Source organism: Mya arenaria, chromosome 16, assembly GCF_026914265.1.
Source record: "Mya arenaria isolate MELC-2E11 chromosome 16, ASM2691426v1".
In the NCBI taxonomy this organism is placed as follows: Eukaryota; Metazoa; Mollusca; class Bivalvia; order Myida; family Myidae; genus Mya; species Mya arenaria.
This window is the reverse complement of record NC_069137.1, coordinates 8,143,720-8,166,277: the sequence shown is the minus strand read 5'-3', so window position 1 is coordinate 8,166,277 and position 22,558 is coordinate 8,143,720. Positions and strand designations below refer to the sequence as shown.

Below are 22,558 nucleotides of genomic sequence, written 5' to 3'. Positions count from 1 at the left end.
ATAAAATTCCGCTAACTTTTATGAAAACTTATCCTGTCGAGATTTTTATTTTACAATATATTCGCAGCTGCAGATTTGTTATAAGGTTTTGTTATGATGAATAATTATTAGTTATAAATAAAAGGATTGGTCGCAGTTGTTAGTGAAGTCATGCTGTTAGAACGCAGGAGGGCACGCGAGCGGATTTTATAAAGCGCGCTGATCTGTAAGAACGCAGGAGGCAAGCTTGCTAATTTATCGCGTGCTGTCCTGTGTTAATACATCATTCAGCTCGTATGTCCAAAAAAAGGGAACTAAGATGTAAGTTCATTCAGCAGTACTTCTGCCAATGGCCGACATTGAATAAATTTGATTACCTTCTAAATTGCAACTCGAAAAAGATACTTTAGAATCTAGCAAAATATGTTTTATTTCCTAACCAGATAAGAAAGGCTGGTATGAATTGATTTAGAAATCACATTATTAGTATTATTTGTATTGAAAATTGCACAAGACAATTGTTATAATGATGCAGATTTTCTGTACATTTATTACACACGCATTATTACTATGATAGGATGTTATAACATCTCCAGAAAATGTGTTTGTGTACTTTTTTCATTCATTGATTTACTTGTTTACATGCTATGAACATTGTATAATACTTTATGCAATGAACATATCGTATCTTAGTATACACACACATGAAAAAAGACAAGAAAAAAATGCGACCAACAGTCTGTCAATGCTTAATTATACACTGATAAAAAATAAATATATTTTACTATGAAGATTACAGATAAAATGGAGATTCCTATACTACAATGTTTGTATAAGAACTAAAATGGTATGAACAAATTAGAAATGTATCTAACTCCTAAAACAAATTATAATGCCGACGCGCTAAGAAATTAATGCGTTTTCCCTTGAGATGCCATTCATTTGTCTGTCAGTTCCTTATCAGTAGAAAATTAGTGAACTTGTTTGTTATAAATAATGAATAATTTAAGCTGCCAGACTGTCGCATGTATGTACGACCATGATTTTACAAAATGTGTGCGGCATTTTCCTTTTATTTTCGTTTACAAATGATTTTTATTGCATTTTATCAGATACCAGGTTTAAAACTACCCTCAACGGAAGCCATAATGACCTAAGTGCGCAGTAAAGCTAACGCGCATACTTCAATTTAACCCAAACATAAACCTACCAAAAGAAACATACAAGAAAAATTCGATGAAATGATATGGCTTTTTATGAGTTATTCGACTAACGGAATTTTTGACACGTTCTTTATATAAGGAGATGTTCAAGAAGAATAAAGCAATATTTACTGGTTGGCATTTTGACAGCATAGGATAGCTTTAATAAGAAATTTAAGCGAAGTGTTTCGAACAATAACGGGCGTAAAGAACACTTTGAAAACTCGCAATGACGTTTAATTCACATGCAAATTTGGCGACTATGTCTGTCTTGTAAAATTAACGTCGGAACGATTGTTGGTAATACATTTTTCACCAATGTTTTGCAATTTTTAAGGTCTCCAATTTACACACAGTTTTGTTATTTCATCTTGCCATTGTGGGTAATGGTGATGTTAATTTTTAATGCCTTGCGACCCCATATATATTTATCATAATTTGTATGGGGTTTGCTTACTTATATGGTAAATGATAGCAAAAAAGTCGTTACAAATGATGTAATCGCAAGTGATATAGTTGTTGTTGTTTTTTTATTTCAACTGAATTACCTGTTTCGAAGTCTTTAAAGGCAACACAATCTTGTTTGATTTAAATTTTGGTGAAGATTCACTTCTCTTTATAATAATAAAAACCTTTAAAATGCTATCAAAAATATTGTGTCACCCTTATAATCGTGCATCAATCGCCATATATTTTGTATCATATGCTTTCCGGTAATTTAAAGATTTATTGGTGAAATAAACATGACTGTTTCAAACGTTTAAATAAAAAAAAAATTGATGTTTTCAACTGTTTTTTTGCACCAACGCCCCCCCCCCCTCCACCGTTTTCCAATCAAACGTCATTACTTACGGTACACAAATTCAACGATTTCAGTTCCGAAATAACGCAACGTTCGCACATAGATTGGCAAGCTTTTCTGAAAAATTGCAATTAACTGTCATTTCAATTTTTTTTTTCGGCAATGTTTGTTTCAGTAAAACATCGCAATATATTTTAGTTTGTGAACACTAAAATAAATACACTACTCATGAGTGAACTCTCTTACAGCAATTACCCTTTATGTATTTCCCTAAGGCCTTCTCTACAATGGTAATTTCATGCCCCTTGGCTGGCCATGAAATTAGTGTACAATTAAACCATCAATTAAAATTCCTCATACTTTTTACTGTAAGGCTTTTTACTGGATGATTTGTAATTTTTCTTTGTGTATTTGTATTACACCCATTGTGTTGGGCATGTAATGATGTAATTACAGCTATTTAAGACGTGATTAATTTGGCAATGGTTCAATTTTAAGTATGTTAAGATGTGTTTCGTTCTCTTTGAAACCATTTCTGAATATTTGCTTATGACGAAGCAGTGTTCCATGGACGATATATATATATATATATATATATATATATATATATATATATATATATATATATGTCAAATCGAGATCTTTGATATTTCAGATCTGAAGCCGCCCATCAAAGATCAATGAAGTTGATCATAATTTTGTAAATATCGGGAATGGACGATTGTGTTTACCGTCAGTTATTTTAAACAGTATATAGTTTGCAACGATTGTGAAGGAAGCTATTATAGCTTATACTAAGTCATTCTCGTTGGCACGATGTTGCACGAGAGAGTGGTCTTGTGGGGGAAACCGGAGTACCCGGAGAAAACCCACTTGTCCTGCTTGGTGACCACTAACCAAACTCACATGCGCCTAGGCCGGGAATCGAACCCGGGTCGCCTTGGTGAGAAGCGAGTGCGCTAACCACTGCGCTAACCGGACAACCGTCAGTTGGTAATGCACCAGTCAATTGTAACCACGCCCCCCCCAGGTCCGGGGAATAGCGGGGACCTTGGCTTTCCGCTAAGTCAACCCCGGCTAAAACCCCCACCCTGCGGGGACGAAGAGATGGTAAAATCCCCGCCAAATGCCCCCGCACCACAGGGACCCTAGGTAAGACCCATTCCCAGCTATATTTAAAGCGAAGACAAAACCAACGCATTCACCCGGCACTGTGGGGCCACCTGAAAGGTAAAAACATTGTCCATTTCCCCGGCTATCCCCGGTATACCCCCGGACCTGGGGGGGGGGGCGGGGGCGGGGGCGTGGTTATAATCGACTGGTGCATAATGTTGAGGACTTGGCCCCAACTTCTCGAAACTTCTTAAGCTGAACGGGCTTAAGTCGCTTATTTCATTTTGCCCAAATACATACTAATAATGAATCTTGATAAATGAAAATTGGTTTCTTCTAAATAGCATACAGATTTTTCTTATATAATTTCTAAAAACTCTTAAAAAAGTAAATATAACGGATATTATAAAACAACAAAAATAGTGAGTTTAGCTTAATCCTGTTATAAGGGACTTTAGAAGTTTCGAGAAATTTGGGCTTGGTCCATTTCCAACACGTAGCTTGTTTTGTGTAGCACAACTTACTTATACAAATTTTGATCAATACGACCTAGTTTTTGGTGATGATCAGACAGATAATTTCACTTACCAAAAGTAAACTTCCAAACTTGTAAATATTTCACAAATTAAAAGGAACCAAACCAATGAGCTTAGACATATCGTGTTTTAACAGACTTAAGTAGTTTTAAGAAATTCCCCCAGATTCGGTAAAGCGAATGTTAAAATATCTCAGATTTACTGTTTCCTTTTCAAATTATACGTATTTTAATGGAAAACCCCCCATGTCATTTCAATAATCTGCAGCATTTTTTTTCTCCATTCTTGCTCTTCAAATAGCAATTCCACAATGACAAATACAATAAAATGAAGATTTGCAGTTTTCTATAATATTTAGTGATCAACATTGTATTTTTTTCCAATGAGAAGGCAGAATTTCTCCAAAGTACTTATGCCAGAATAACAGCAATCGTTTTTGATTTCAATAAGGTGAAACAATAATTATAAACAGTGGCTGGTTCAGACAGTGGTAAGTTTACACACTATAATGATGAACATTAAAAAAAAACTAAAAAAAGGAAGAAAAAAACATGGTTAGTATATGCTTACATAATACATATGGAATAACGTTTATCATGATATTTAAGAATGTTTAATAAATGCATGTAGACATAAATTTGGAAAAGTTCTGTCCGCCCTTTTCTTTGATGTCCTTTAAAACTTATTCGCTTGCATACCCCGATATTGAAGTTACGGAGTTAAATGAATAAAAAACAGGCATGAATAGCGGCAATGCAATAAAAACTATATTGTAAACATCTACAGGTAAACTGATTTTGTTTAGGATTAACAAAGAGGCGTTGTTACAGGTGGTATAAGTGAGGGGAAAGCTATCTGCTTAAAAGCGGACTTAAAGTGATATCCATTTAAAAGTTCGTAAAGTGATGAGGCTATAACATGTTTTAAACGGTTTCTTTTCAAGTGAGGCATAAAGTAGCGGTTCTAATGAGCTTTGTGCAACAAAATGCTTAAAGGATGTTTAAATTGAAAAGAAAATACATCTGAGACGCACGTGGGGCGTTAAATTGCGCCTTTGTACTCAACTAATTGATATTTAAGTAACGAATAATTGTTTTTGGTTTATGTGTTTTGAAATATCACATTTTCGATTCCTGATTACTATTTTTGAATTCGCCATCTCAGTCGAAATGTAATAAGCATTAGCCATTCATTCTCCCGTATATTGATGCCAGTCACTGCTGTTTTATTGCTCTTTATTGTCTCCAAGTTATTTAGTTGTTTTTGTTGTTGCTGTTGTTGTTGTTGGTGGTGGTGGTGGTGGTAGTATTTCTGATCATGATGCTGAGGATGAAGATGCTGAGGATGAAGATGCTGCTGCTGCTGCTGCTGCTGCTGCTGCTGCTGCTGCTGCTGCTGCTGCTGCTGCTGCTGCTGCTGCTGCTGCTGCTGCTGCTGCTGCTGCTGCTGCTGCTGCTGCTGCTGCTGCTGCTGCTGCAGTAGCAGCAGCAGCAACAGCATGGATGATGATGATGATGATGATGATGATGATGATGATGATGATGATGATGAATGATGATGATGATGATGATGATGATGATGATGATGATGATGATGATGATGATGATGATGATGATGATGATAATGATGATGATACTGATGATGTGATCATGTTGGCATAGGTATTATGGTTCTTATAAGCATAATTGATTCTTGACCCCAGTGTTACGGTTAAATCAAACTCTAAAATGATGGCCCTAGACTTTAAGCCAGTGGGTTTTACTTTACGAACGTGCGTGAGAAAAACAATAGGGTACCAGTCGAAGATGTCATCTATAACACGGCACATCAATAAACGGGGATTAGTGTCTTACTTTGCATTTGTTTTATTTTACCGCCGTATAATCCGAGGCATTCCACATGCATGGCAACAGTGTCGCGTGCATGGTGACGCATTCAATTATCAATATTGATTCATAGCGGTTGTTCACTGGACGTCCGACTGAGTTTAAAACAGTGATGATTCAAGTTTGTCATATTTTGACAATTTACAATTTTATTGATAAGGAGTAATGTTTGGTCGATTGTTTTTGGCGTGCGAGCCCCGCGTGGGCGTCTATTCAGTCTGAAACACTTGGCGAACCCTTCATATTTTTGGGGTTAAATGCATAAAAATACTCTTTTCCGAGTTCACTTACATGTCAAATACTTACACAAACGTTTTGTTTTTTATTGTAAGTGCAAGTTGACAGAGTTACTAATTCGGATGATATTAGCATTTCAAATCAAATAAGAAAAAAAAAATCATATAAGATATCAAATCTGGTTACGTTTTTTTATGAAATAATGGAAACATGATGATAAACTCATGCAAAGTTATAGACATGGGTGAAAGTGGTCTAGTGCTGTATTCGTCCGCCTCTCACCCAAGAGGTTTCGGGTTCGACCCCTATCAGAGTGACTTTAAACAGATACCAGTACCTATGTGCCTCGAACGTTCGTCTAGAAGCTATTGTGACAATTGAGCTTATAGAAATTAGTATACACTATAAAACTAAAATACTACAATAAATCGAACAGATTGAAAATCTTCCCTCGCCTTAATTTACATGTTGCTGAAACCGACGCCAATTTGAATTGACTTTTAACCCTGGCAATCAACAAACTTAACAAGCAGTGTGAATTTGTATTGTTTTGGACAGAAGAGTGAAAACTTGTCGTATCATGTTTTACTGATAAGCCTACGATAGCGGACAATTACAACTGTTAAAATACAAACATTGTACTTCCGATACTATAGTGTTTGATACCAATTGAGGTTTAACTTAAACCAGAATAACTCATTTAGGGATCTTAAACAAACACTTGGCTGTCGTATATCATATATGCCAGACCTCAAACAAGCGTTTCGGCGATTATTCACAATAAAAAAATGACCGCTGAAATCATTTCGACTTAGATTTATCATTTATACAAATCCGAAAGCCCCAGCACTAATCTTCCCCACCATCCTAATCAAATAAGGGAACGAAATAAATCCGGCTGACCCTTATTTGTTCGTTTCCGATAATCTTTTTAACATAAAACCGCTAGGGTATTTTTTACCCTATCACCGACTCGCGCAAACAGTCCGCCGTCCCAACTCGGGACTGGCGTTGCTGGGTACCACATACAGGTAATCAAGGCTCTCAGAACGGGGCCAGGAGTTATCAGCCCTTATCAAGTCATATCTACCCCCTTAACTGGGCCATATCAGTACATGTTGGCCCTTAACGTGATTTTTATATCCCTCAATGGTAATGTTTACGGTGTATTACACTTCAGATTTAGTTCAAACTCCAAGGATCTGTAAACATTTCATCGAGGCGCGAGATACGGGGAGACCCAGGACTGGGCTGCAGATTTATCGCGCGAGGGGAGATTGATTTATGATTAAATAATTGTCCCATTCATGATCATTTCTAGTTTCATTCATTCGCTGGAGTTTTGTTGATCATTTATCATCGAACGTTATTTTCATTTTCATTCATTCATGTAAAATGTATGCAATTGAGCCTTTTATCTCCTGGAATGCTCCCAAATGGCACTACTTTGATTCTGATTTAAAAAGAACTCTTTGGGGTGGATATCCCCATACTCACCCAGAATCATCGGGCCTTCAAGTTTTTTATGCCTAGCTACGCCCCTGACACCACAATACAGAAAGATATCTACATATTGAAAATATTTCAATTTAGCCGTTTATGTTCTTTGACCTTCCCAGAAGTGATACCTTCGATCATGTATTGAAATAGAAAGAAAGATTATGTATAACAATTGGTGCAATATTTAAAGAAATGCGTTCATGCAAACATTTAAAGTGACACTCTTATTCATAACAAATACAAACACATGTATAACAAACATCAATTATGACTGATAAACCTTTAAAAACATAATAAATAATGCATTTTTAGAATATATTAATTACTGATAACAAGATTGTAATAACTGTGTATTTAACCGCAGCAAGCGCAAAAATATTAAATGATTGGAGAATTCTAAAAGATTTACTGTGTTCTACTATAATCTAATTAACCTCGGTATCCTGCATAAGCATTTTTAATGTTTTTGACATTTGTTCATCATTTTTGGTATATTGAATCAATTGTATTAAATGTGTTGAATCTTATTTTGGAGTAATAGTCAATATTTAAATAAATGCGTACATGCTAATTTTTAATATGTCTAGAATTACAGCGAGCAATGATTTCCCCAATGCTATCTTGAAATGCGATTCGTTTTGCACGGCTCCGTAACGGATAATGCTGGTTTTGGGGTCAATCTATTATTTGATTTAAAATCAAACCGGTATAAATAACAGGTTTATCATTGATCTTGTTTAAATATGTATCGGTTCCTGATATGTGAAACACGAGCGACCAGTATATATTTGCATTGGTTACTATGCGGATTAGGGGCTTTAATTTTGGGGCAATGATTTTAATTTGGTTCTTAACTGGTAAAATATCAATACATGTAATAGTAAGCGCTGTCATAGTTGAAAAAATGTTGTTCGAACTGACGGACACAAAAGCGGGTTATGCATACGAAGAAAAACCGGACACAGACAGACATAACGACAAAGGAATGGATGGGCTGGAGGGCTTGCGCGCGGCCAGCTATGAAAGCAGGCAGGCAGCGGGCGGGCGGGCGGGCGATCGGGCGGGCGGGCGGGCAGGGCAGGGCAGGGCAGGGCAGGGCAGGGCAGGGCAGGGCAGGGCAGGGCAGGGCAGGGCAGGGCAGGGCAGGGCAGGGCAGGGCAGGGCAGGGCAGGGCAGGGCAGGGCAGGGCAGGGCAGGGCAGGGCAGGGCAGGGCAGGGCAGGGCAGGGCAGGGCAGGGCAGGGCAGGGCAGGGCAGGGCAGGGCAAGAACGCACGCACGCACACACGCAAACACACACACACACACACACACACACACGCGCACACACACACACACACACACACACACACACACACACACACACACACGCGCAAACACACACATACACGCAAACACACGCACACACGCACGCACGCACGCACGCACACACACACACACACACACACACACACACACACACACACAGAGGTGGGCACACATTAAGATAGGGGTCGGACCAACAATACGCCCACAAGGTAGTATAAAAATACAAATGCATGTCAAACATATCGGTTCCAGATGAAGTTTCAAGTTTTAATAGCATATGGACGCTTTTTAGTACAAAATAGTGTTATAACATATCATCAAAATGCGAACGCAGCTGTACAATAAATCACAGAACAATCCGACAATGCGGATGATTAGTATTCCAAACATTCACCTGTCATATCTGGGCAGATAATGCTGGAATAATGTTTGTCTTTTCAGTTGCCTTTTTTGTACAATACCTGACCGTGCATTCATTAACTACTGGAGGTTTTAACACAAACTACCGAATATAATGTGACAAGTCATATATCAGGGTAGTTTATATTTCTTTGGCGACGAGAATGGTTAAATAATGTAAAAGGGATATTTTATGAGTTCTTTATTTTAAGCATCTGTTATAAATACAAATCATCGAAACAAACATTTTCAATTCTTAAAGTGAGTTGAAGTAAGTGTGAATTTGAACTGATCGTTGTCCTAACAGGATTGTAGTGGTTAGCACGCTCGTTTTATTCCCAGAGCGTCCCCGATTCTATCCCCGGCCTGAGCAGAGGTTAGCGCACTCGCTTCTTACCAAGGCGTCCCCGGTTGTATCCCCGGCCTGGACAGTGGTTAGCGCCCTCGGTTCTTACCAAGGCGTCCCCGATTCTATCCCAGGCCTGAGCAGAGGTTAGCGCACTCGCTTCTTACCAAGGCGTCCCCGGTTGTATCCCCGGCCTGGACAGTGGTTAGCGCCCTCGGTTCTTACCAAGGCGTCCCTGGTTCTATCGCCGGCCTGGACAGTGGTTAGCGCACTCGCTTCTTACCAAGGTGTCCCGAATTGGATTACCTACATGTGAATGTGGTTGTTTGTCACCATTCGGAAAAAGTGTATTTTGCCGGGTGCTTCGTTTTCCTCCACAGTGTGGGGACCCACCATCTAGCAACATCATTCAAACATAATTGATTAATAACATGTTGCAATCAGTTTTTTCAGTGGAAAGATAGAAAACATAAGATTATGCTGAAGTTAATACGATTTAAAATTAATGTACAGTCGAACCTCCTGCGCTCGAACTTCTGGGGACCTGCGGAAATACCTCGAGCCTCGGAAACTTCGAGCCAAGCGGGAACGTTTACCTTCAGTTTAAAGAAATCGGTCCAGTACATCTAGTTCGAATCAACGAGGATTTCGAGCAAAACGATTTCGAGCCAACAGGTTTCGACTGTAAAAGTTAATTGCAGAACATTACTATACTCCAAGTAGATGACAAATGAATTTTCTTATTGAAATTCGAACTCTTTGTCGTAGAGTTTATAAAATTCAATGCAATACAATTTCTTTGCTGCTGTATATTTTTTTTCTTTTTTGTAGAATTGTTATTTGGGATGATTTTGCACTTTTGGGACAATACTCGCGCCCTCGTTTTGCATAAAGCGAATTAAATATAATATTTGAAGCACGCACTATCAAATAAACTCTTTTGAAATAACACGGAAGATATCTCGAAACTCAATTTTCAGTCAAAACAAAATATTTCAAAATATTTCTTTTTGCTATTTTCATAACCGCAATCTTTTATCGAGCCGTCTTAAGTTGATAGTAATGATATAGCAATATTTCCCACACTTCCAATTCGGTGGATGAACGCATGACTGTTGTAATTGACATTAAATACATGTGGAAATAGGAGCTTTATGCGCCCACCTTCGAGTATTAGAAGTCTTGTGTCATCGACGCGAGGCGTACAAATTTAATGTTCTGATTTGAGCCGCGATGCGCAATTCTAAAACTCGCACAAATTCAGCAATGAAATATTGAATTTGTACAATAAATCCCATTAACGGACTAACATGTATACAACTCAGAGAACACATTTTGAAAATAGCTGTGTATCACAGAACAGAACAGAACATATTTTATACGCATCCATTTTCTTTAAACGTTGATTATGTGTATTTTTTCAGTGCGAACATTTAAATAGTTTGATTCATGATCAGAAGTAATGTACCCCCTCCCCCCGCAGGTCCGTGGAAAAGCGGGGACTTTGACTTTCGGTCCAGCCAAGCCCGGGTAAGATCCCCGTCCTGCGGGGACGAACTGCTGGTGAAAGGAACAGGGACCCAATATAAGGCCTATTCCATGCTATTTTTTGGCGCGAAGACAAATCCACCGCATTCACGCAGCACTGCGGGTCGACCTGGAAGCCAAAAAAACAGCCCATTTCCCCGGCAATTCCCGGTATAACCACGGACCTTACGTTTGTGTGTGTGTGTGGGGGGGGGGTACAAGTGACTGGTGCATAATTATTACAATACAACATACACTTTCAGTCTTTGAAATTGCTGATAAGCAAACACTAAACTCTAGGAAGAATTCACTGTCACACATCCGACACACAATCCATGTGTCAGATTTTGCGTTGACAATGTGTCAGCCAATGAGGTAGTATTATCCGCCAGCTGGATGACCTGAAGTAATGTTTTAATGCTTAAGAAGGGCTCTTTCGCTACACTTACTCTGCCCATTCTTAATCATTAAAATATTACCTCATATCATCTAACTACAACTTGGTATTCAGGACTGGACAAAATGTGAAATTTAACAGTACTGGAATTTCTGGAGGGACCCTTTCCCGTGAGTAGTATCTCTATTTTTATCTTGGCCCCGGTTTTGAATCGGAATTTTAAGGATCATATTTTCTGATAACTATAGTGTAAGGCCATCTTTTATCATATTGATTTAAAGTCTTAAGATTTCTGTGGTTGGGGGAATATAATTTTAAATAAAAAATGAAAAATCACTGCAAATATTTGACAAGCGGCTTTTCAGAAAATAGACTAAAGCAGGTCATTGCGTTTTCAAAAATATGATTAAACGAGTTGTAGTGAATAAGGGATATTTAGATCATACCAGTTTATATGTTTTCTCTCGATTCTACCGAAATAAAAATGACTAATAGAATCAGGGTGGAGACCCATGGTTCTGTTTTTAAAGAATCTCACTGACATTTTTTGTGTTGACAACTTTGTTTAAATTGATTTATTTATTGAACTGATTTGAACAGAACTGTGTAAATTCAGACCAGAAATAATTATTTTATAATAGTTTTTCTAACGCTTATTGTCAAAACAGATCAATCATATCGCTCTTTGAGAGGAATACTTTCTTGCCATTTCAAACTAATGTTTTACTATTTTTAAAAGCACATTCTCACATGCACTATGTTGATTAACATTATTGCTTAATATTCTAAACAAAGATATTATTACAGACCAAAATGTACTTGAGAGTAAAACTCAAAAATAATAAATTGGACTCAAGTACAATTTTTGCTCTCAATTTTATTTGCTATAAAATATTGACCATTTGTTAATCAACATAATGAATAAGAGAATGTGATGTTAAAAAGTGTAAAATATCTTTAATTTTGAATCATATGATGCTGTTATTTGATAAAAAGAGTTGTGACTGAGATTGAGATTTGACTAGAGTATTTTCGTGATATTGGGGCGATAATTTACGTCTTTTCACAAAGTCGAAACTTTAAACACCACTTATTTCAAATTTTAAGCCATGTCTGTTATTTCCTTTTCACATATATCATGTAAAACTTCACAGGAACGTTTCTGCAAAAGGAATGAATTGAATCACCAAATCTCGTGTAAAATGCATTAAAACTTGTTTTTATTTATTGATCACCATTTTAACAGAGAATAGAACTGAATTATTGTAAATCGAAATATTCAATATGCCGAATATCTTTAAACAAGTCATAAAAGTACCATAGAATATATCAAATAATTTAAAACATAAAAGAACAAAGTATAATAGTTATAACACAAAGTAGAATTATATAAATAGAGATAAAGAACACGGTATGTTTTGTTATGACGTCACTGACGTATGAACGTACTGGTTTATTTTATGCTTGAGCGTGCGAAAAAGTCATTAGATCAAGAAAACGAACCAGTTGTATAAAAAAAAAATGCCTGAAATCGAATCAATTGTTTAACTTGTTATCATTAATTTAAAAATTTAATTAGACCTAGTCCAACATTTCCAGTCTACCTATTCAATTCAAGTTATATTTAATAACGTCCTTTGAACGATTTGAAAAATTGAAGAAAAAGACTTAAAACTAACAAGATACTGATTTTAAACAGATTGTTTCGCTTTATAAACAGTGGCTAATTATAGCTAATATGATACATAAAACTATAAAGCAATGAACACAAAAAGGAGTAAAATAAATTAGAAATGTAAAATATAATACAAATGGAAGATGTATCGGGTATTTTATACATGTAACAATATAACAAAACAAGTTATATAGTCAGGTTTTAAATTAAAACCTTAAGTTTAAGATTTTTTTTAATCAAACCATACTTTTGAGACGTTTTTGTCTGAAAATATCATGATTGTTTTTCACTCTTTCTTGTTTTAAAGACTACTACATGTCCTCTTATATGGACACTTTATGCCTCATGGGTCTACGATCTTCTGGTTTATTATAACTACAACTTGAAACTTGAAAACTTGAAAACTATATCCGATGACGTCATAGGGAATATATTCACACATATACGGGATCCCGTGACGCCACATTTTCTTGCTCTAGTTCAGACGACTGCCGCCGCCGCTGGGTTGGACTGCTGGTGCGTTCCTCGATGTTGCTAGGAGACAGAATGTCGGAGAGCTTCTTAGCTTTTGGTGGCGGGTGGATGGGGAACTTCCCGGCATTGCTGAAACTCAGATTAACAATACAAACTGATAATGTCATCTTACCATCGAGAGAATGAACATTCTAATACCGATGTTTTATTCTTAGTTGTCATGCGACAAATTATACACATCCTCACTATATTTATGTCAGTCAAAAATGTAACGAATCTATTGATATAACTAATGGTATAATAGTCACGTGCCATGTTTTTGTTTCTATACATAATGTTGTGATTATGGAGTTTTTAATGTTTAAGTCGAAAACAATTTCTGTTCTATACTTTGAAACGATGAATAGTTTATCGTTTTTTTTTGTTGTTTTTGTTTTTTTAAATTTTCAAGTTTAAACTCAGTTTCAATCTCTGAAACTCGATAATTTATGGTATACTCGTTTAGAAAAAAAGGTATCTTTAAAGATCGTTATTTGATTGAACATAATCTCTTTAAGCTGACGTACAGTCGAACCCCGTTGGTTCGAACTCACTTGGCTCGAACACTTCGTTGGCTCGAACTAGATGTAAAGGACCGATTTCTATATACTGAATGTAAACATTCCTGCTTGGCTCGAAATTTCCGGGGCTAGAGGTTATTTAGCCGGTCCCTAGGACTTCGAGCCAACGGGATTCGACTGTATGTTTAAAACTGTAGATCTCGAGGCAACGTAGCAATAAAAGTGTGTACACAAACTATGAACATAGATATTAAAGAATTTCTCATAAATTTTAGACTTCGTAATAACCATCTGCCATTTGAAAAAGTCCGCCTGCATGCTATTGAAAGTAATGACCGAAAATGTACTTTGTAACCTGAATGACGTTGACGATGAATTCCACTATAGTAGAGAACGAATTTACAATATTTTCATAGACATAACATTATCATTTTATATATTCAAAGGATTATGTGTGAAATGATTTTTTTAAACAATCAAATATTTATTTCCTCCTAAAAAAGATATGCAAATATATGTACAACTTATAACCTGAACCATGATAAGATGAGTGTATATTCATGAATTGATTTTAATCAGATTGATTTATGCACCAGTCAATTGTAACCAAGGCCCCCATGGCCCGGGGGTATACCGGGGATAGCCGGGGAAATGGGCCGTGTTTTTACCTTCCTTGTGGCCCCGCAGTGCCTGGTTAATGCGGTGGTTTTGTCTTCGCGCCAAATATAGCAGGGAAAGGGCCTCACTAAGGGTCTCTGAGGGGGCATTTGGCGTTATTTTTACCAGCAGTTGGTTCCCGCAGGGCGGGGATTTTGTCCGGGCTTGGCTGGACCGAAAGTCAAAGTCCCCGCTATTCCCCGGACCTGGTGTGGGGGGGGGGCGTAACGATCGACTGGTGCATTATACATATACAAAAAACGCTTACATTTCCTGGAATGCCTTTCGACTCGGCGACAGCTCAACGGAGGAGTCCGAGGACATCCGCTCACGGAAAGGGGAAAGGGGCCCTTTATGAAACAGAATCTGATTGGCTTGTCGGGACACGGACGCGGGCTCGGAATGGGACCTGGCGTGGATCACGGCAATCTGCTTGGTCGGGGTGCGGTTGGCGTTGTTTTCCGCAAGCAGTTCTGAAGAGTTTCGATGGAAAATGTAAAACACTTTTAGTTTATCGTATACATGTAATACTATCTCACACTCCCTCTTACAGTGCAGATATTTAATCCTCTTCCTCTGATTGGACTATAAAAATAACTGACCAATTGAATGAATGAAATCACTGGGGTGTGTCTAAGAACAAGAATTAGAATGACATTGAAAACGGTCCCTGATGTTATTTAACTGAAAGGCCTAGTTTAAGGAATGTTTGGCATGATACTCCCCTGCTGTGCATCTTCTGCTAATTGCACTGGTGTCACAGTAGGGGCGGCCAATTTTCTGTTTATTTATTTATTAGCTCAGGGCCATTTAGGGTCCATTTCTATAATAAAACCTCCAAAACTGCCCAACAGGGATGTCACTTATTAAAGGATTAAACTAGGCTTTTAAACATGATTTTCTTAGAAGTGAAGACTGTGTTATGCTGTTTTCTTCGTTATCTTTGTCTTGTATTACCTTATATTACCTTAAATTAGTTTATCTTAATCCTATTATCTTATCTTACACTTACCAAGTTCCTCTTTGCAGTGCAGATATTCCTTCCATATAATTTCAACCTTGAGCACGATTTCTTCACAGTTGAATTTCTCCAAGAGCGAGTCGGTTACAAATGCAGCTTGTATCTGTTTTGTAAGGTCTCCAACCTGTTGGGAATATGGAAGCGGGATTTAGCTTCAACATGTAGTGTATAAGTTTCGTAAGATCTCCAACCTGTTGGGAATATGGAAGCGGGATTTAGCTTCAACATGTAGTGTATAAGTTTCGTAAAGATCTCCAACCTGTTGGGAATATGGAAGCGGGATTTAGCTTCAACGTGTAGGTGTATAAGTTGTGTATGGTCTCCAACCTGTGGGAATATGGAAGCGGGATCTTGTCATAACATACCTTATACGTGTGCCACAAATCCAACAGAGCGTCCCTTGTGGGACAGTTCAGTCGGAACACCACACTTCCACTGTACACCTCCTCCAAGGTCCGCCCGTATTTACACAGACACTTGATCCCGCACAGGTTCTTCATGGAGTTGTAAACCAGGGTGTCTGTCTCCGCCTTTTCTCGCTGGAATTGTTCGTAAGCCTCCATCCCCCGGTCGGCTCGAAGGATCTTGCTGTAGATACACAGACAAAATATAACATTATGCATCAGTCAATTTCAACCACGAACACCAGGTCCGGGGTATACCGGGGATAGTCGGGGAAATGGGCCGTGTTTTTACCTTCCCGGTGGCCCAGCAGTGCCGGCTGAATGCGGTGGTTATGTCTTCACGCCAAATATAGCGTTATAGGCCTTATCCAGGGTTCCTGGGGTGTGTGGGCATTTGGCGGGGTTTTTACCAGCAGTTCGTCCCCGCAGGGCGGAAACTTTGCTCGGGCCTGGCTAGACCGAAAGTCAAAGTCCCCGCTATTCCCCGGACCCTGGGGACCGTGGTTATAATTGACTGGTGCATTACATATACTTATAATACCATATATTGTGTGTATACCACGTGATAAATTTGTGTCATTAATGCTTCGTCGGAAGGAAATATTTGTCATCGAATGGAGGCTTTAAACAATAATAACGTTACTATTTTTTCACCATTGTGACTTAGAGTACTTTTCATATATATTAGGTTATTATAATCTCTGATTCGTTTTGGTCAGTTAAGGGTTTTCATCAGTAAAGACATTTGGTGATTAAATAAAATGAAACTATTTGCAACATGATCTGTATCTTGTTTGGCCACATGGGTCGATGAACTCCTGATAGCATATTAACGTTCTTCCGTCCATTATCGTTTGAACCTCACCTGTAAGCATTTATGGCCATGGACTTGATCTCCTCCTCTATTTTCGCACATTTGCATTCCTTGTCATCATGGTCAAGTTCTCGCAGTATCTCTTGTACCTGGCTCGTGCGCTCCGAGATCTTCTCACACGTGACCCGTACGTCAATATCACCTGTCACGTGACAATGATGGCATCATGGTTAATCTTTGTTATACAAGCTGGTCATATAATTAGGCATGTATTTTAAGCTTTTATTTCAACATAGTTGCGCTTGTTCGAGCTGATATGTAAAGAAATATCAGCCATCAAAGGATATAACTTTTACCTTTTTTTCTCTTTTTTTAAATTCATATACAATCTATATAGCTACCCCGTTGGCTCGAACTCCTTGGGCCGGTGAAAATACCTCGAGCTTCGGAAAACTCGAGCCAAGCGGGAATGCTTTGCATCAGTAAGAAATCGGCCCTATACATGCAGTTCGAGCAAATAAGGAATTTAAGTCAATCGAGTTCGAGCAATCGGGGTTCGACCGTATCACATTCAAAGAAACAGCATTCACGACTGTGAGTTTAAACAAGAGCGTGATCAGATATCAACACTTATTAGGGCATTAGGGCTTATTTTCATTGACAACATGTCTACCAAGTTTCATTTAAATAGTTTGAAAGAATTTTAAGTAATGGCTAAAATTAAATATTGTGAAAGCCGACCCCGATGATAAAGATGCCGCCGACCGTGCCTTTTGTCCTAAAAAAACAGACGAGAGGGTAGAAATCATGATCCAAAATACAAACTACCTAAGCGTCTCTCCCGAACATGCCCACTTGCCCGTTTGCCTTCTGATTGGAGACCTTGACCTCGGAACACGCCATAATCACTGGTGACGTCATCATAATGTGTTGATGACGTAGCAGAATACGGAAATGACTTGGAGGGTGACGATAAGGACGAAGGTGGTGCGCCCCCTCTACGCAAGATATCTAAAAATAGAACAAGGTAGTAAAACATATGGAAATCAGGTATGTATTCAAATGCTTGTCTTTAATGGTTAACACATATTCGAACATTATATAAAAAGCAGTTGTCGTGTTGTTGTTTTTGTTATTTTGACGCCTTATTTTTAAAAATATTAAAAGGAATAGTATATCTCACCTTTCAGATTCTCCAGCTGTTCAGGATGGAAGTTTCGAGACTGAAGGAACTGCAGCACTTCGTCCGGTATCTCCGTGGAAACAGGCACTTCCGGCGCACCGCGCATGCGCTCCGGGTGTGACGTCTGGCGCTGATAATCTGGAAAGGTGAATGCTGTACTTGGACATATGATACAGAATGCATTCAGGTATAACAAACAATACGCGTTTGACAGGGCAGGTTTAGTGACAATTTATCCATATGACTGGATATTCATACAACAGAAAGAAACGAAAACGAAACCTTACCTGACTGGTAAGGCCCCTTCATGAAGAGGCGCCTTCTGACGTCATCACGATACGGCTCCCGGAAACGTTCTGAGGACTAATATAGACAAATGTTTATATACATGTATTTTGCTTGCATCATAATTTGCAGTTGTTGATAATGGTTGTGTGATTCAGTTTATTCAAATTTCGATGAACATAACCATCGACTCTTATTTTATCCTGTTTTCCCATTCGATTAATTTAAGAGACCTTAAACTTACTGACGATTAATACCGTATACATTTATAGAGAAAGACACGTAAAATTACTTACCCCCGGGTCGTTGTGTCCCTCAACCGCCCCCACCCTCGGGCTTGTATGTTCCATGGCAAGGGGGCTGGGTTTCTGTATGATGCTCCTCGCCTGGGCCGGGCTGTACCTTGGATCCGATATGGACCGCTCATAAATCTTTCTCATTTCCTCTCTCGTTGTTTTAATGTCTTTTTCGTTCGGGGATCGGTCTATACAGCTTATTCCTCGTCGCTCCCACTCTCGCGGTACTCGAGAACGAGAACTCGACGATAATTCAGATTCCTCGAAATCACGTGGTGGAGGTGATCCGAATGTTTCTTTTGCGCGCGCATATTCGCGTTCGAGTATGCGCAGTGTGGTGCGAAGCTCACTTTCGTTAAGATCGTCGTAATGAGACCTTTTTGAGGTCGCACTGGAAACAGATGCGCGAGTTTTACACTCGGCAGTGACAACTCGCGGGCTAAGGGGCGTTGATTCAGTCACTTGTGCCACTTTAGGCCACACGAACCCCTTCGACGTTACATATTCCTGTTTAAAGGTATCATTGTCAGAATAAATACCTAGAGCCTCCCTTTCCCTCTCATAAGCACGGCCCCTGTCTTTACTATAATGCTTATCACTGTCTCTTTCAAACTCACTTCGACATGTATCCCGCGTCTGTCTTCCATATCGTTCAGACGCTTCTCTGCCGCCTTCATCAGGCTCACTAGACGCTTTGTATGGAGACAGTTTTCTAGGAGGAACAGTATCAGGGAAAACGAACACTTCATCCTCGGCTTTCGTACCACGTGGTGTCAGATTTTGCATGAACGGGGAAGTTAGACCGATGTCTGCAAGGTTGAATCTGTTAGGACTGAGAAGGGACGAGTTTTCGTACGGGTTTTCTCGGTCATCGCCTGAAGGACTGCAGTAAATGTGAGGAACTCTGCTGGGAGGCGCGCCATGTTTGATGACGTCGTCATCTGACGTAATCGTTCGTTTAAGATTTCGTCTTGAACGACTCAAAGAATCGTTGTCGTCGAAGTCGGATTCTTGGCGATCATAAGCACGTAACCTATTAAAGTGGTCAAAGTAATAAAGGAACTTGATAAAATAACATTCAGGCAACAATTGGTCTCTCGTAAAAAATCAAAGTGCTTTAGGTTTAGATGGAAATGGTCTTAACGAGATCTTAGTTACAGCTTGTGCATTCTCCCGGAAGTTCATATCGATAAGAGACTTAAAGGGGTCTTACATTATTGGCTTGAACAGGTTTGCCTACTTTCGCAAAAAAAGATCACCAAAATAAATTGCAATATTTTAGAAACCAAAATATTACAAAAAATACCTTGTTGACTGAATCGGTGCACTTCCATCAACTTCATCTGCCTCCAAGATAAACTGTTTTCTTTCCGGTAATTGACTTGATTGGGGCAGGATGCTTCTTTCCGCTTCTATTCGTTTTCTAGGACTCAAAGAGCGCTCAGTAATGGCGGCCTTCTTGTGAATGCGGAGTGCTTCGGATTTCTCCGTAGTGTCCACAGAGAGTTGCCGTTTGAGTTTCGACTTTGGCGGATCTTGCAGAACGATTGGGGAGGAAGATCCATCCCCTGGATATAAATAATGTAAATGCGTGATTGTAAGGGCAAATTGTTATTTAAGAGAACTTCTGTGACCTTCGTTAGGCCGATGTGTATGGGCTTTGTAAGAACTTAACCTGTTAGTGAACACGCACGATCGCACACTCGCACGCAAGTACGCACGAACGCATGCATGCACGACCACTTGCAAAAAGGCACGTTTTCACGTACTTACGCACGCACGCACGCACGCACACACGATCGCACGCACACGTGGTCGTGACGTCATAATTAATAAGCTTTTCAAGGATAAAAGTCTATTAACGTTTACGAACTATACACTTTATTTATATAAACTATTAAGTACGAAACAGTATAAGTAACACAGTCAACACATCTGACAGCCAAATGTGTTGAGTAAAATATAATGCGAGCTAAATTAATATGATGCGTTTTTCGTGGGTAAATTTAGGTTTGTATAATGACTCCAGCGTCTCTGACCCAAGACGTCGTCGCTTCGACCCCCACCAGAGGAACGTTATTTTAGCCTATTAAAAAATAAACTAGTTTCTGCCTAGGAAATTGACTGATTAATCATTCAGAGCTCCTTGGCCATTTTTATCGAAAACAACCTCGGATGTACAAGGACGGTTTACATACTCAAAGCGGTACGTTTAAGTCCGCTACAAGTAGACCGCGTAGTAATTTTATTTAGCAGTTAAACTTTATGACTTTACTCTTGGAAATCTTTATTTTGTTTGCAATAACACACTACACTGGCAATCAATTTAAACTTAGATCAATAAATACAACTCTAAAACACTACATTTAATTATTATATAATTAAAAAAACTACTTTAACTGATATACCGGCATACATCCGATAAAAATGGCCGAGGAGTTCCGAATGAATGATTAATATCAGCTCTCAGCATTAGTCGCAGTTAAATCACCGAAACAATACTTTGATAATTGGTTCGACACAGAAGCTAAAAAGGTAGTGACCACTTTATCACTTCATTCCTTAATGGGAATGTAAAAAGGCATATATTAACTTATTTATAAATATTTCATTTTCAAAAATATCTATATAATATTGATCTCTATTCTTTCAAAATACGAAAATGGTTATAACTTTATTATTTCAAATAGTTCATATATTTGCATATATTAGCAAAATTCATAACAAAATTGGGCGTTACATCGATTTTGAATTTGTTTAGCATTAATTTAGTACAAAAACTCATAACATTACATCATTGATAAGTTTAAACACGCTTAAAACGTAAAAGGTTAGATGAAAAACATGAACCCATTGAGTACAGATATTGATCCGAATGAAACACTTAGCAAACAGGATTTCAAAATTGTTTAAAATTTGGAATGATTTACCCATAGAAACACGTACAAAAATAAATCACGGCACACCGCAAGCGGACTTGTTTGATTTATAAAGTTTAAGCTATCGGACATTTTAAGGGCTTATCTTGTGAATGCCTTATCTGCAAAATTTAAAACCAGTTAGCTTTATCAATGGATTTGATAATAATGAATTGGGAATGATTTTGAGAATTTATTACAAAAATGAAATTAATGGTTATTTTATGTAATCAACTCAATAGTACAAATGTATACAGGTTTGTGTTAAATGCTATGTAAAACACATCTTTATCTGTTAATTTTGTAATGCGTTTTTGTAATTGTATACAACAATTAAATACCTTGAAGCTGTATGGACAATTATAAACTAAGGCAAGAAACTCTTACGAACTGATTCTAAGAGGTTCCTAGAATGCGTTTACCAAAATTAACGGGCTTCGAGTATCGCAGACCCATGGCCCATTGCTTTGGTCAAGACATACAAATTACCCTTTATTCAGCTAGGTGGTCAAAATAATATTTTGTCTAATGAGAAAGCAGTATATTTTAAATTTGTTTATACATTTTTTTTCAGTCAAACAGCATTCAACCGACATTGATTTTAATCAGTTGAAGCGGTAGATGTAAACAGTGGCTGGCCAAATTGGTGGTTGGTTTTAACAATGTTATGTAGACCACAAAAAGGGTCAATGCTTTGCATCAAATCATTTAAAAAGTTCAATGTTAGATAAAAAAGTGTCATGTACGCCAATAACCGAAATACTGTGCACCAAGTTCTCCACTATGATTGGCTTGTTGGAAGCTATGAAATATGAGTTTATGCAGTGTTCGGCGCAAAAGGCCTCTCTCACCTATACAGGGATTCTTTTCACTGTCCATTTCTTTCCAGTAGTTTCGACTCTCCTGGAATGTATTTTCTTTCCGGTAATTCCCGTCTTTCCGGTAAATGCAGTCACTTTGGGTTAAAACGGGAGCAGTTGCGGGACATCTCGTGTTGTTTTCTCTTAGCAACTGGTTGAACAGCGGAAACTGAAGGTGAAG

At 38.3% G+C, this 22,558-nt stretch overlaps 1 protein-coding gene across 5 annotated transcripts in view; it reads right to left on the bottom strand.

Moving 5' to 3' along the window:
* Positions 1–12,428: 12,428 nt before the first annotated feature.
* The window catches only part of LOC128222251 (uncharacterized), a 12,691-nt gene continuing 2,561 nt past the window's right edge, over positions 12,429–22,558 (bottom strand). For 2 of the 5 annotated variants that reach the window (XM_052931206.1, XM_052931205.1), the window contains exons 3-13: positions 22,369–22,546; positions 19,906–20,167; positions 18,600–19,632; positions 18,306–18,381; positions 18,019–18,156; positions 17,661–17,846; positions 16,887–17,037; positions 15,983–16,205; positions 15,609–15,741; positions 14,865–15,069; positions 12,429–13,514 (exon numbers count right to left, since the gene is read on the bottom strand). In XM_052931206.1, coding sequence (XP_052787166.1) covers positions 13,340–13,514; positions 14,865–15,069; positions 15,609–15,741; positions 15,983–16,205; positions 16,887–17,037; positions 17,661–17,846; positions 18,019–18,156; positions 18,306–18,381; positions 18,600–19,632; positions 19,906–20,167; positions 22,369–22,546 — 2,760 coding nt within the window. In that variant the 3' untranslated portion in view covers positions 12,429–13,339. The remainder of the gene's footprint in view (positions 13,515–14,864; positions 15,070–15,608; positions 15,742–15,982; positions 16,206–16,886; positions 17,038–17,660; positions 17,847–18,018; positions 18,157–18,305; positions 18,382–18,599; positions 19,633–19,905; positions 20,168–22,368; positions 22,547–22,558) is intronic. The other 3 variants (XM_052931208.1, XM_052931207.1, XM_052931209.1) reach the window with 3 other exon arrangements.